Source organism: Monodelphis domestica, chromosome 6 (genome assembly GCF_027887165.1).
Source record: "Monodelphis domestica isolate mMonDom1 chromosome 6, mMonDom1.pri, whole genome shotgun sequence".
In the NCBI taxonomy this organism is placed as follows: domain Eukaryota; kingdom Metazoa; phylum Chordata; class Mammalia; order Didelphimorphia; family Didelphidae; genus Monodelphis; species Monodelphis domestica.
Window position 1 is genome coordinate 193,918,976 of NC_077232.1, and position 16,621 is coordinate 193,935,596.

General features: G+C 33.3%; 1 protein-coding gene and 1 non-coding gene across 9 annotated transcripts in view; both read left to right on the forward strand.

Moving 5' to 3' along the window:
- GRIA2 (glutamate ionotropic receptor AMPA type subunit 2) overlaps positions 1–16,621 on the forward strand; it is a 178,232-nt gene that overhangs the window by 156,058 nt on the left and 5,553 nt on the right. For all 8 annotated transcript variants that reach the window (XR_008912922.1, XR_008912921.1, XM_001375094.5 and 5 more), the window contains exon 13: positions 16,099–16,346. Coding sequence is in view for 6 of the 8 variants with exons in the window: in XM_001375094.5 (XP_001375131.2) it covers positions 16,099–16,346 (248 nt within the window). In the remaining 2 variants the exon portion in view is untranslated. The remainder of the gene's footprint in view (positions 1–16,098; positions 16,347–16,621) is intronic.
- Positions 16,347–16,403, forward strand: MIR2985-2 (microRNA mir-2985-2). The gene has a single exon (NR_162925.1). It is a non-coding gene; the product is annotated as a microRNA mir-2985-2 (primary transcript).

The window sequence follows — 16,621 nt, forward strand, 5'->3', positions numbered from 1 at the left end:
TCTTGAAGGGGATGAAAATACACAGGATCTTTAGGTGGTTTGGTGCTCAATTTAAAAAAAATCAAATTATCTGGTTGAAGTGCTGCCTGTCTCTAGCCATTTTTGTCACACTGGTTGCCATGGTAATAGCCCATTCCAGAGCTCTGAAGAAAAGCAAAATAGAAAATTCGGATTGCCTTCAAAAGCTTATATAGTCAGTTTAAAGGGTTAGGTGTTGAATTGCTACTAACTATGAATAATGACTAAAAGCATTTCTATTAGCTTCAGCTGAACAGTGTCAGGTTGAATAAAATGTAATTGCTAAATAGATTGGAGGACACTGCTCTGGAGGATAATTTTGCTTGAATGCCACTATATTTACTGCCAAAAGCAAGCCAACTGATGAAATTGATTATTAATTTCTACCTGGAGGTGAACAGTGGGCACCTATTTTTCAACATTCTCCAACCCAAAGGAGTTTGGACAATTATAAATGTGTATTACTGTCATGGTTGGGAAACAAGTATTCTTGAGAAGTATACTATTTATAAGCATATAAACAGGACAGAAAGAATGGAACCTCTCACTTATTTAGTAGGTTTTACTTCAGTATATTTAATTTTTTGCCTAAATCTCAACTCAGACATTATAGGAAGTTCATATATCCACTCATTTATTCATTCAATTAAGACATCTTGAACACCTATTGAACAAGATACTGCTAGGTATGAGGAGTCTAAAGAGATAAATAAAATGCAAATGTCCTGAAGACATCACAATCTCACAAAGTACAAAACTAGATTTTGTTCTATTTCCCTCAAAATTTTCTCTTCCAAATTTCACTATTTTAAAAATCAGACATCACAATCATTCCCAGTTTCCCAGATTCATAACTCTACCATTATTCTGGATTCTTCATTTTCTCTCACCTCACATATGCAAACAGTTGACAAATACTGAAGTTTCTACCTTTACATCTCAGGCATCAGACCCCTTCTCTTCATTCACAAAGCTCCCATTTCAATCCAAACTTTTATCACCTTTCTCCTACATGACTGCTACAACCTCCTAATTAGTTTTCATGACTCTCTCACCCATGGTTGCTGAAGTCCTTTTCCTTAAGTGCAGTTCTGACCATGTGACTCCCTTTGGCAATCAACCCTAGTGAATTATTGCTTTTATGATAGATAATATATATTTATCTTACTATCTTTTAAACTTTAAAATATTTTTTATTTTTTTATTTTTAATTTAATTTAAAATTAATTTAATTTCCTAGTAATGAAATTTAATAAATTTTAAATAAAAAAACATTTAAAGCTTTGTATAAACTGCCTCCAAACTCTTTATCCAGCCTCATTCAACATTGCTCCATTTCTTGACCTCTTTGACCAAGCAAACTACCTTCTCAGTTCCTCATCTTGTATTCTATCTTGAGATCCCAAGCCTTTGCATTGGCGATTCCATATGTCTGGTATGGGCTCCTTCCTCACCTCAGTGAGATGGAGTTCTCTTCTTTTAAAATGTAGATCAAAGGGGTAGCAGGGTATCTCAGTGGATTGAGACCCAGTCTAGAGATGGAAGGTCCTGGGTTCAAATTTGCACTTAGACACTTCCCAGTTGTGTGACCCTAGGCAAGTCACTTGACCCCCATTGCCTAGCCTTTACCACTCTTCTGCCTTGGAACCAACACACAGTATTGACTCCAAGATGGAAGGTAAGGGTTAAAAAAATAAATAAATAAAATGTAGATCAAGTACCATCTCCTGCAAATGATTCCTCCTTTACTAAATACTAATAACCTCTTCCAAGCTACTTTGTATTTAGGTACTTTGAATGTATTTTTTATTTTTTCTCTTTACATTTATGAAGTAAGTTTCCATGTGTGTATTTGCTATCTCCCCCATTAGAATGTAAGCTACTTAGCAATAGGAATTATTCATTCCTTTGTGCCTCTATCTCTAGCAAGTGGCACAGGGTACAGCACACAGTAGGAGCATAATACATACTTGATTGATTGATTGCTGCCCTCAAAAGAGGTTATTTACATTTATGTTGCCTTATAAAAGTATCAGAGAGCAAATGTAGTAATAAAAAGAATATACTGGGAATAAACTGGAAAATATTAACTAAACAAAATTTGGCTCCAAAGAATAAAGACAGCTCAGTGGATTGAGAGACAAGGCTAGAAATGGAAGATCCTGGATTCAAATTTGATCTCTGACCCTTCCTTTCTGTGAGGCCATGGATATTTCACTTAACCCCCAAAGCCTAGCCCTTGCTGTTCTGCCCTGGAACTAATACACTGTATTCATTATAAAATATAAAGTTTGGGTTTAACATTTTTAAAAAGAAAAAAGAAAACAACTGTACAGCCACTACTATCTTTCCAAAAAGGGATGAAAAATATAAAATCCAGAGTAGGAAAAACATGACTTTTGTAGGTGACATTCCCCATTTTTTCTCCTCCTTTTTATTTTAGCTCTTAACTCCCAAGTTCATACTCTATTCACTTTCTTGCCTTTACCCTTAAAACTTCAGATTTAAATCCTGTGCTATCCTACCTTCCTCCTCTGACTTTTTACTACTATGCAATATTAAAACATAACTTCAGGACTTAGGAACTAGATATGTCAAGTATCTAAGGCAAGTTGTGGCTATAACAGGAAGCTATGCAGGTGGTCTCTTATACTGTCCCCATTGTGTCATTAGCAGCCTTGTTCCCTTTAAAATGCACTCAGCTGCAACTGAACAGATTTCCAGTCCTTTTAATCAAGGCATATTGATTGCCAACTAAACCAGTTTTGCTGGGATAACATTTCTATCTGCAGGCACATGCAGTACTCCTACTCTTAAGGAAGCTGAGTTTGAGTGTCCTGCCCACATTGTCTAAAGAGCATTGTCTGTTGACTTGAAAATCACAGAAACTTTGAATTAGAAGGGAAGTGAGAGGTCATGCGTTCCATCCTTTCCTCCTATTCAGATGGTGTTCCAATCACATCCTTGACAGATCGTTCATCCCATCCTTCCATGAATACTCTTTAGATTGGATAGCTTGCTACTTTGCATGCTGCTACTTTCTTGGGAAACTTTAATTGATTGCTGATTTATACTTTTATTGAGTTGGACTTTACCACCCTTTAAGTTCTACTTATGGTACCAATCAGCCTTCTGGGAAAATAAACTTTGCCAGTGATTGAGTGGTACCCAGAACTGAACTCTCTGGATATGATCTGAGCTTCTGGACACTATATTATCAATGAAACAAGTTTGCATTGTTTTTTGTTTGTTTTTGATAAGAGATTTATCTAGTATACTTATACTGATTTTATATCCAATTAAATGCCCTTTTTTATTTTCATCTAAATTGTTTTATAGCATCTTATACTCATGAATTTCATTGTTTTAACCTAGTTGAAAGACTTAATATCACTGCCATTAACATTGACCTTTGTTAAAAACAATGATTTTCATTATTTTTTTTCTATTTCCAACTTACCAAAATAAACTTGAACCTTGAATCTTGAATCCAGACTAAATTTTACAACTTTGTGTCAAATGAAAATTTTATGAATGCACTTTCTTTATCAATAATTCAAAATGTTAAGATAAATTGATTACTGAATGTTATCATTAGAATCATACCTCCTATAGTCAGCATTTTTGAGATGTCATTGTTCAGCCATTTCCAAATCCACCTAAAAATCCACCCTTCCTTGAATCCATCCCCATCCTACCCTGACTACTCATTCTTTTATGATTTCTAATATGGATTTTGATTGTCTTCATTTTCTGGAGGACAGACGTATTGACTTTTCAGTCCATATCCTTCTTTGCCCTCTCTTTAGGATTTGAAACTTTAGATAACCCTTCCTTTTATTACTCAATCTTAATTTAGCTTCTACATCAATAAATTCTTTGTGGTCAAATGGGACTTTCAAGCTCTCTACAATCTAGCTTCCACTTATCTTTTAGCTTTATTTTAGACCATTTTCCTTTTTGTACACTACATGAAAGTAAGGATATTTCATTCTTTGTACTTGTGTTACAGTCAAGTTCTTATCTTGCCCATTCCCATTTTTGGGCTTTTACTCACATTTTTTTTTATGCTTCAACAGATTGTACCACTATATCTAATTTAAGAAGTCATCACCATTTTTTCAGAACTAACTCAAATATCACCTCATATTTTAATTCCTTCCTGATCTCTTACCCATCTGACAATAATTTCTCTCTTCTCCTATTTCCCATAGAATATTGCCTGAACCTAGATTATTCCTTTGCACATATAACAAAGTGATGAAGTTACATTCATCACTATCACTCCCACTGTTTGGTTGTTTCTTAATCATATGTGTGGGTAGGTAGGTGCACATTTCATAGTTTTCTTTATGTGTGTGCATATATATAGATATGGATATAGATATATAGGTATATCTATGTAAACCTCATATGATTATAAATGCTGAACCTTTGTGCTGTGTTTATCTATATTTGCTTCACCAGAACCCATCATAGTGTCTTTCAGCTTTTAGAGAGATGGTGGTATAGACCTATGATTTGGATGGTTTGGGGACCTCCTTCTATGGAAGCTTCCTCTACTCAGGAGGTTGCTAACATCTCTAACTTTCAGATTTAGAAAGTTGCATTAATCACCATTTTTCATTCCTGAGCACTAGTTCACATTATCATTATTCATATTCATATTTCTCTATCTCTCTTTCTGGACAAATCAATGCAACAAATTGTATATGTGTGAACTAAGTATCCAATATAATACCTTTATAACATTATGATTTTCCACATATAAGAAAAGGAAAAGAGAGATAAAAATCAAAGTACGTGGGAGTAGCTGAAAGGCATAGCTAGCCAAGAAGAAAATAACATGTAGCAAATGCAAATTTTAGTAGAATATATAGTACTGATTCAATATATCTCCATAGAGTAATAGTCCATAAAGATTTAAAGAAGGTAAGATGAAACTGTCAAACCAAAAAGCCCAGTGTTACCCTTTGACTCATTTACTGGGTGGCAAAATATTTTTTACAAGTTACTTGATAACTTCAACTTTTGGTTTTTACATCATTAAAACAGACAAATATATCCATCTATAATTATTTTGCTAAAACATTTCAAGGCTTAATAAGATATTTGGAAAGTCATTTTAACTTCTTTAAATATACGATCTATGAACACTTGGCATCATTTCATTTTCATTATTTCTAAGGCATAATTATAATAATTAGCTTTTAAAATGTTTTGATGTTGAAAATGTCCCTTTTCTCATCATTTATAAGTGGTCATCTTAATTAAATAGATTATTTTAGAGTTGTTTTTTATTTTGTTTAGTGGGAAAATGCTGTGAGACAAGAGAGATAGATTAAATAGAATATGAGCCAACATTGAATTTCTCTTGCTGATAGATTTTGTCTAAAGTGGCTGAGGGTTGAAGAGTAAATACTTCAACCAGGAGAAAAAATAAATTGAACCACAGATACCTTAGTATTACTATCACTTAAATATTAATTAAAAATGAAAAAATTGTGAGGTCTTTAATCTTTAATCAATATAGTATATACTTGTCATTCAATGGTGTTTAATTCATATTTCCCCACCAAATTGCTTTATCCATGCATATAGTAAAATATGCCTTTTCATTTTTAAAGCAAATGAATTTGCCTGCTATGTCTCCAGCTTTATAATTATAACAGAAAAGGCATGCACAAGGAGCCTTTTTATAACTGAGTACTTTCATCTAACGTTAGTGCATTCATCTAACACTAATTAATTTCATGGACAAAGAATGAATTCTATTATGAAAGTATGAAAAATTAAGGAATGCTTTAAGTCAGAGATGGGTTTTAGCATAGTCACAGGCCTGAAACTAGGTGGAATGACTATGGCTATTTTAGAATTTTTTTTACCCTTGATACTTCCCTTTCCATTGAATTTCCCCCAGTCATTTAGTGTCCCCATATACTTTTAAAGAACTCCAAATCAAATTCATTTCTGCCTTACATTATGCAGACTGTATTTTCTCCTCTAGAATAAAAAATAAACTTCTTTTCAATTATAATGAAAAAATTAAAAGAAAAAGAAAACAAAAGTAGTAAGCAAACAAATAACCTTTTGTTTTCCATAACCTTTTCTAATTACTACAGAATAAATAGATTTTGGTAAAATGCATCACATTTATATCCTTTCCCTATGTGTTTATGTGATCTTTACCCAAATTATTTCATTAATTCAATCAACGTGGACTATCTGTTACATATGAGGTATATTAATGGCCAGTTTTAGAATAAATAAATGAAGAAAAAAAAAAGAAACAAGTCCTCAACATAGCTCATTTTCTAGAAGGAAAGATAAAAGTAAACTGTTAACAGTTTAATGTTGTTTCTAATATCATTTTGGTTGTGTTGGACTCTTTATAACTTTATTCAGGGTTTTCATGGCAAAGACACTTAAGTGGTGTGCCATTTTCTTCCCCAGTTCATTTTATAGAAGAGGAAACTGAGGCAAACAGGATTAAATGAGTTGCCTAAAGTCACACACTTAGGTTTTCCTGACTCCAGGCCTGGTACATTATCCATTGTGCCAACTGACTGCCCATAATAATAACAATAATAAGAACTGCAAAAGAATAAAATCCATAATACTCATTATTCAAAATAAAAGAAAATTTGTTTTCAACTGAGAAAGATCATAGAGGAGATGCTATTTGAACTAAGCTTTGAATAAAAACAGAATAATTTTAGCAGAACAAGAACATCCCAGGCATATGGGGGTAACATAAGCTAAGTGACTGAGGCAGGAAATATGAGGCATGTTCAGAAAATATTAATTGTCAAATCTGGCCAGAGCTCTTTCCAGGGGAGTAATGGGATGTGAGGAAAAGTAGAATGGACTGAAATTTTGGAAGGTCTCTAATAAAATATGAAGGAGTTTAGAGTTTTTTGCATAAGCAATAGGCCATCATTGTAGTTTGGAGTATTGGGGATTGTTTTTTGGTGGTTTAAAACCTACATTTCGAATTCATTTATTTGATTCTTACTGTAATTGTATAGAAAGCATCTGATGAGAATACAAATTTACATGCTTCTGCCATGTCATAAAAAGGAAATTCAGAATGGGTTTTCTTCTATAATAAACTATTATTAGTGATAATGGTAAAAAAATGAATTTATATTATATTAAAAGAATCTATTTTCATTATATTAAAATAATTTATATCAATTTGGAAGAGCTGTGCTTTGGGAAGATTACTTGGTAGTGAGGAATAGAATAAAGTTACTAATAGCAAAATTCCTTCCTTCTCCATCAAGACAATGAGAATAATATAGCCTCTTGCCTAAAATACAAATATAAAAATACATATAAATTTCTTGTTAAAGTGGGAAGACACCAGAGCAGATCAGAGAGATAGAGGACCTCCTTACAAGAACTGCCCCCATTCCCAATCTCCCCACTGAAACATAGGGGCCATAGTCTTTAGAAAAGTCAAATGGCTACCAATCACAGTTTACTTGGCTGGTGGACTAGGCAAAGGAGTGGCTCTGGTCTATGCTTGACTAGTTTTGGTTAGGTCAAATCCTCTCTTTTTAGATACTGGTATTAATATGGGCTTGCTCTCTTTCTCAGTGGCTTAGCTTCTATTATTAAGGATGGAGGGGGTTTGTCATTCTGGGGTTTTGAGATCTAGTTACTGGTACCAGATCTCCCACTAATAAAAGCAATTGAGATATGTTCTTCAGAACTTCCCTGTACCAATATCCTTCTGATGCTTTAGCATCTAATTGTCTTTGGAAGAATTCCAAGGTACACTTTTTGTCTAAGTTGTTCTCACCCCTTCACAATTTCTTTAAATATCATGCCTATAATATTTAGGGGAAATTATACTTATAATATTTAGGGGAAACATTCTAGAAACATGGTGCTCTATTTAAGTGGATTTCAATATGGGTGTCCAATTATATTTGTTTTCTCTGGAATTCAGAGATAAATGACTTGCCCAAAATCACTGAGCAAGTAAGCAAATCCAACTCTTTGAACTGCACCATTCTAAAGCACTTCTAAGTGCTTTAAGTGATTTCTAAGTTCTTTAAGTGATTTAGGCATAAAAGTGAATTTGATACAAATATGTTCTTCCTTTGCTAGGACTTTAGGAAACCTTTTCCCCTAAATCTACATCCCAATAATTCTCTTCAAGTTCAGAAAAATAAATGTTAATCCTCTTGAAAGTTAACTTCTCAGGAGTTATCCTTCAGTTTTCTATGGCTCTTGGTTCTCATACTAATACTTCATACCTCCAACATTTTCAGTCTTCTTCTCTTCATGGATTTCTCCTCAGTCTTCAAATACATCATGATCTTCTCTCCCTTGGACAAAAGACCACTTGCCCCTGCTATGATTTGTAATTATCTATTTTTTCCTGTTCTATATGAGGGATGGATTATTTTTAATGCCTATTCACTATAACTGCCTCCTTAACCACCAGCATCTAGATTCCATAATAGTATTCTGCTAAATAAAACTTTCTTGGAGATCAGTGGTAACTTCATTTACTCTAATAAACTTTCCCCACCATCCTTCTTTGTGACTACATCAAATGATTTGACACAACAGAAAAACCTCTGTCTTGAAATTGTTCTCCTTTGGTTTCTATGACATGGAACAATTCTTTATTTTTAATGTATCCACTTGTTCTTTACATGTTTACTATACTGGATTCTGGTGCTCCTCTTGTTCTTTAACTGTATTTTCAGATGAGTATTCCATTTGTCTTTTCATAATTTCTCTGAGAATTCATCTATTCTCATGACTTTAACCAGCACCCTTATTCTGATGACCACTGAATCCATATTTCAAAATATCTAATATGTATTTTCATTTCATATTTTGCCATCACTTAACATTCTTTAGTCTGAAATCATGGCGAAAATTTATCACTTTCCTCCCACCTAAACTACTTCCCTTTCTTAATACCTGCTTCTGGCAGTAACAATATTATCTATCCAGTCCCTCAAATTAAAATACTTTGATTCTTTTAGCTACTTCATCAGAATTTTTTTCTTCTTTATCTCTTCCTTTCTCTTGATACTCATTGTTTCTAGCATCTTATGCATTAATTGCTGTGGCATTATTCTAGTTGAATAACCTGACCAGTCTCTTTTTCTTTAATATATATTTCATCCTGCTACCAGTGAATATGAAATATTTCACTTATCCTGCTAAAACTCTCCAGTGACTTTCCTCCTTTCTTCTATATAAGATAGAAGTTTTTCTATAGGGTTTTCAAAGTTATGTTCTGATTCCTCTACAAGGTAATATTCAAACTGAGAATATTTAATACAAAGGAATTAGGCAGTATTTTTGCGGTGGATAGAATATGGAATTAGGAGGCAGAGGATGTGGGTTCAAATCCCACTTCTCACTCATATTGGAGATCTCATATTTAGAAGTCATAACCTTTTAGTCTTTTTTCTTTATACAATGAAAAGTTTGGACTTGATGGTTTCTCTGGTATTTTCTACCTTCTTTTCAGCCTACAATTACTGTTACTGCAAATCTTTACTTTAGCAGTGGATATTTTCATTCCCATCAATGTGTAGATTTAACAAAAAAAAATCCATAAGGATTTTTAAAATTTGTTATTTTTAGTATTTTGTACTGATTTTTCCTCCTCCTTCAGTAGCATAAAGTGACAAATTGGGACCACTGTGGCATTTGGGACCTCTGTGACCTCCAAGAATAGTAGTTTTCAGTGGCATTGAGACTATCATAACATTTATAATACAGCTCAGGGCCTTAGCCTACATTAAACCCCTATGAGCCCTGGTAGCTCTTGTCCTAACAAGTTTAATTGTCTAGAATTTCACATTTAAATAATGCATAACGGAGCATAAAGATTAGTTTTCAAAGACCAGTTAGATGTCCGGGTTCTGCTTCTTATTACCCTGGTGACAATGAACAAGTTAATTAAATCATATCAACAATATCTCTGAGACAATTTCAACTTGAAAAATGGGAGAGTGAAATTTGCACTACTTATCAGAGAGAACTATAGTCAGGCAAGTGCTTTTAAACGTGTTATATACATATGAATAACTGCTATACCGTTAGCAATAATATTGACAGAGAAACATCTGAACATTTAAATGAAGTTCTGAAAGTTCACAATCCCACATCCTACTGTGGGTTCATCTTCTTCCTAATCACATCGTTCTATTTAATGGTTTTCAGTTTAGATTATGAAAATACAATTCCTGATATTATAACAGAAATCAATCAGAAAATAGGATTTGTTCCATAGAGATTTATTATAAAGTATATCCTAAAAGCTAGATTTATGTGAAACCAAACTTAATCCTAGTGAAACCATTTTCTATAATGTCAAAGTTATATAATTGCTAACTTATATAATTGGACGTGTTCTTTTTTACTTGAGAGGATAGAATTAGGAGTGGGTGAATGTTGCAAAGAAGCAAATTTAAGTTTCATATAAGAAAAAAAAGTTCCTGCAAATACAGATATTCCAAAGTGTAATGGGCTACTACTACTACTACTAGTAGGATTTTTACACTGCTTTAAGACTTGCAAAATTCTCTACAAAGCTTACATCAATACATGAGTGAATGGCAATAAAGAAAAAAGACTCCTCACCAGCCCCTTGTTCACCCAGGTTTATTCTGTCAAACAGTTAGTTACCTGATGGCATCCATTCTGAGGTCCTGGAAAACTCAAAAGACTTATCAATGGCCATAGCAATAAATTGGAACAATTGATCCCCAGCAGCTGTTAGAGGGAGAACATGACCACAGGTATAGCAAGTGAGCTAGTGACATGTATTGGCAGCCACTGAAGCACTTTTATGGCCCTGCTGACCATAACAGAACAGACTTACATTCTTCCAAAAGAGAAGCTCTGATTCTTGTTGCTTCTCCTGACATATCTTCCTATCACAGGAGTTATCATTATTAGGATTTTAGAGTCTTTCTCCAGCACTGCAACATTTTTCCAAAGAGCTACAGGTTCTCGAGGACAAAAACACATCTCATCTTAGTCTGAAGAAGCTGAGAGAAGGAAAGTATGAGGAGTTGTTGGCTGCAGCAGTAGTAATTCCTCTCATGGGATTAGAGGAAAAGAAGAAACCTCTCCAAATACTGCTTGTGGGAAATATGTCAGTCCATTAGTCAGACCATCCAAGAACCAGAATATTTTTTTAAATGTGCTAAATAATGATGTTTCAGTTCATATATTTTCCTTCCAAACTCTGTGAAGTAGTGCAAATATTAGCATTTTATAGATGAGAAAAATAGAGATTTAAATATTAAGTGATGAATCTGGAAATTGAACCAAGATGTTTTGATTCCAAGTCAAGGACTCTTTCCGTTATTCTTCACTGGGCACTATACTATACTTGACCTCTCTGAGCCTCAGTGTCCTTATCAGTAAATCAGTGTTTGAGCTACATGATCTCTAAGATCTCTTTTAAGTCTATAAGCAATGATCATGTGCTCCTAGGAGATAGTAGCATTTGTGAAATGGAGATATTGTACAGTAGAAGGATTGATTCAAACCCTTGATTGGTTAGTCACAAGCAGATCACTGATGTTAAATTGTTTCATAATCTTTTCTTCCTCCATACACACCATTTTTCAGATATAGGGACATAGAGACATCTGAACTGTGGAAATTTAGCTTGTAAAACTGGAAATTTACCTTGTAAAATTTCCCTTATTCAATAGCTGCTTCTTTGTATAGGAAAAAGAAGACATCAAGGAAATGTAATAGAGATGATGTTGATACAAGACTATTTGTAGTTTAGCCTTTGGGTCTAGTATTTAAACAGATTATAATCTCTGGAAGTTATGAGCCAATCCTTAAAAAAAATTTTTTGGGATTACATTTTATTATATAGTAAACATTGTTTATAGAGAAGCTGGTTCAAATTGACTTCCAGCTATTTTGAAACTGAATTATTTGGGATCTAGATGTTGAATGCAATGTTAGAGCACATCTTCATGTTTCTTATGTCAGTCAATCACACATATTAAGTCTCTACTATCATCCAAACATTGTACTAAGCACCAGGAAGTGGGAAAAAATAGTTCCTGTTCTCCTGTCTACAGGGAAAGTAATGTCCAGTAGTTTAATGGGGAAGACAATATGTGAACAATGTTGAACAATCAAGCTTATATATACAGGATCAGGTGTCCACAATAGACATGGGGAATGCACTAAGACTGTGAGAATTTATTTTTCACATACTGTATTAATTCCTGTATATTAAGGAGACTTACTTTGTATTCCTGTCTGGGATGGGGGTCAGAGATACCATCTAGTCTGTTGCTTTTTTGCATTTTCTTTGGCATTAGGAATCTCCAGGAATGTTTTCCTTTTTAATAGAATTTGGTTAGAAGACAAGAGTTCGTTTTTCCCCTTTGTATATATTCCCCATGATATAGATTGATGGGACACTTATTAATTAGCTATCAGCAATTAAAGCTATCATGGGATGTTCAAGGGAAGGGTTGAATAATGAGCTACTAAAAATCCATTTATTAATCTACTTGACCCAAGTTGGGTTTTCCCTGGTCATGAGAGAAGAATGGAGAGCTATATAATTTTATCAGTTATAATGCTGGCCTACTCAAAAAATATAATCAGTAAATTTATGTTATTACTCCCAAAGCAAGATACCTTAAATCAAAACAAGATTAAATTGGAATGGAAAAGCCTTCCTATAGAAAGTCAGATTTTAGCTGAGTTTTGAAGAAATTAGGAACCAACAATGAGGCGGGAAAGGATTCAAAACAAGGGCAAAAGTCATTGAGTATAGACAGTCAGGAGATGGTATGGCTTCTGTGAGGAATAGTAAAGAGGTCAGTGTCAATGAGATGCAGAGTTCTGAGAGATGGGTTAGGGTCATGTAAGATAGAAGAGGATCTGAAAGTTTAGATGAGTCCATGGTATTAAGGATTTTGAATGCTAAATGGAGGATGCAAAATTTGATATTAGCTTTTTTTTCTTTGCCCAGGATCTACATCATTTCCTTTAATCAATAAACAGAGCATACATACATCTGTGAAAAGCAGGAGCAATTTAGGAAAGTTAATCAGACAGGGAAGGTGGAAGCATTATTTTTAGACAGAAGTGACCTTCCTAGTCTACATCTCTAGGCCCAACATTTTTTCACATTTTCTACTTTTAAAAAATTGATTGATTACACTACCTGAAAATATAACAATTAGAGATTTCTATAGTTTTTTTTGATATTTTAAAAATACTTCTGGGAATGTTAAAATGAGATAAGTGGCTAATATCATAGGATAAATTAGCAAATCAAATTATTCCTCTTACCACCTACTAAGATCAATTGAATTAATGGCATAGTAGTTATTTTATATAGGCACAAGAATGGGATGATAAAAAAGCTCTGAGACAAGAAACACTTTGGAATTTTCTTGTATCCTCAAGTTTGTTTATAACAGGTATCAAATAAATGTTTATTGAATCACTGAACAAAGAATAAGTTCTGAATTTAACTATCTCTAAGAAATAATTATCTAGCCATTAGCACATATATCCAGAGATATGCTCATGGATGTGCTTTCTGTAGAAATGTCTGACAATAATTAGAAAAGTAGAGAGAATTCTGGTTCTAGAATCAGGAAGAATTTATCTTTTGAATTAAAATCTGGTCTCAAACACTTGCTACTATATGACACTAAGCAAGTAATTTAACCCTATTTGCATTGATTTCCTCATCTGTAAAATTAACTGGAAAGTGTCTTTGCCAAGAAAACTCCAGAAGAGCTAAAAAACAGTCAGGCAGGGCTGAAAAAGTACTGAATAAAAGGAAAAGAAAATTTTTTTCTTCCTTCAATGTTCACTTGAATTTTGTGTTCTATTATTCTTGTGTTACCCTAGGCCATGGACCTGTGAGAACAAATATTTTGTGAGGTTTAGTGTTTCTTATTATGTAGGCTAGGAGGTTGAAAGAGGGGTTTGGGAGTTGGAGTTCAGGACATGATTCTGATATATTTTGGCAATAACACCAGAATATACCCTTCATCATAGCCCTTCACAAAGAGGTAGAGCAATGAATATTCTATGGAAATAGAATTAAGGTTGAAACTATTAAAATAATTCTGTATTATAGATGGAGAAATATAAAAGATGTTAGAGCTGTTATGATATCTGATCCTCTGACTTCAAAGTCAGTGTCTATACTTAAAGGGAAGCACACACAGGTATATACATACATATATATATATATATATATATATATATATATATATATATATATATATATATATATTTCCACAATACACACACAAACACACACATACACATTTATATGTGTATGTGAGTATGTGCATGTTGTGAGAATATTCAACATCCATTAAAAACTAAATCTAAGAGATTTAATTTGAAAACTACAATACTGAATGTTTATGTATAAATTCATGCATTTTCTCAATATAACTAGTTTGTGACATTCATTGTGCTCTAATTAATTTCTTTGTTAGGGGATAACCCTATACATTACATAAATAACCCTATACATTACAAGTAAAAAAATGGAGTTGATGACATATAAATAATTAATTGATTAGATCTACTATACCACTCAGAGGATCTAGAGTTCTTCTAAAATAGCTTCCTAATATATAAAGTTGCCCAAATACTAAGAATATCAATTTTTAAAACATATACATAGTTATTTCTACAACTTTGATTATGAAGATGGAATTGGATTCACTTCCTATAAAGAAATAAACCATATTTGGTTCTAATTTTGAATTTTATACATTAATCCTTTCATGGAATCTGAATCTTAATGACTACTTTGTTTCTGGCCTTGGGTCAGTGGTGAAATTCTAATAAAAAATGAGTAAGCCTTCCTCTATCTTGGATTTTTACTATGAAGAACTAATTTGTTTTCACTTTCACTCACTGGAAGGTATGAAATTTTGTTTAGAAATATGTTGATTCTTAAGAGAAATAGTAAACATCCAAATTTCCAAATCCAAGCACTTTTGTTTTTCTTCAGTTCTTTGAGACTCAGAAGAAAGCAGACTTTCTAAAAACATATTTGAGTGGTAAGCTCAGTATGAGTCAACATTGTCAAGGTAGAATCCAAGAAAACTAGAGTTTAAAAAAACTTCGTCTGTGTATAAAGTTGCTCTGTCCAAGAATACATCAGTAATAGTTGTGCTGTACCTTTCTCTTACTAGACCACATTTAGAGGAATGTGTTTGTTCTTTGTGCTTCATTTTGGGAATGAAAAGTTAATTTATGAGTGGTTGAGCATCCTAAGAAAGGGAAAGAAGGAGAGTGAAGGACCACAAGTTCATGCCATGTAAAGATTGGTTCAATCATATTTAGGAATATTAGGATGCAGAAGATAAAACTTTGGAGGAGGACCATGGTATCTGTCTTCAAATATTTGAAGGGATATCATGAAGAAGAGGGATTAGGGATTTGGAGGGAAAAGGGGAAATTTCTTTTTTTTTTCTTTTGTCCATGTAATTACTATAAACTGGAATAGTTATTTTTCAGGGGACAGAGAAAAAAAATTAATCTACCTACATCAGGAAATCACATAATTCAAAAAAAAAATGAACCTCTCTTTAATATCCAATCACTCTTCTGACAATCTACATTTTTCTATTCCACCAATAAATGTCATTTTTGATAGCAGTTCATGTCACCCATGCATGATTTGTCATTTAATTTAAATAATTAAGGCACTTTTCTTGTACAAATGAAATTAAAATTATAATCCAGAAAAGTAATATCAGTGTTGAAGTTATCTAAGGAATTCAGCTAATCCTTAACTTGGAGTGACCTTTCTATGGTTGGTTACTTAGTAAAAAACACTCAGTTTACATCTGACATATGTCATTAAAACAATATGGTGAGTACACACCAATGTAAGAAACTTTCTACATTAATGGCAGAATTATTATTGATGGCAAGCTATTAAATGATAATGTTTTCTTCTCTTCTCTACCATCTACTTCTTGAAAATAACTGTCTTCATTTTTTCTCTATGTAAATTTCACTGCTTTCTTAAATAGTGAATATCTGGGCCCCTTTGTCTCTCTGCAGAGATCTAAAATTGCTGTATTTGATAAAATGTGGACATATATGAGAAGTGCTGAGCCTTCTGTATTTGTGAGGACTACAGCAGAAGGAGTAGCTCGGGTACGGAAGTCGAAAGGAAAGTACGCTTATTTGCTGGAGTCCACCATGAACGAGTACATCGAGCAAAGAAAACCCTGTGACACCATGAAAGTTGGTGGGAACTTGGATTCCAAAGGCTATGGCATCGCAACACCTAAAGGATCCTCATTAAGGTGGGTGGAATAGTATAACAATATGCTAAATGTTGTTATAGTATCCCACCTACCCTGATGTATCTTTAAGAATGTCTAATGGTTTGTATACGGATATGAGGTAACTCCCATTCACAAAATATGAAAAAAAAGTTTCTGAATGTTCATAAACATTTGGATACTGCTTTATATTTACAGCAAGGTTTTCTTTTTCTGTTCTGTTCTGTTCTGTTTTGCAACATACTTTTTTTTTCCCTTCTTTTTTGTAAAGGAGTATAAACATGTTGATTTTAAGG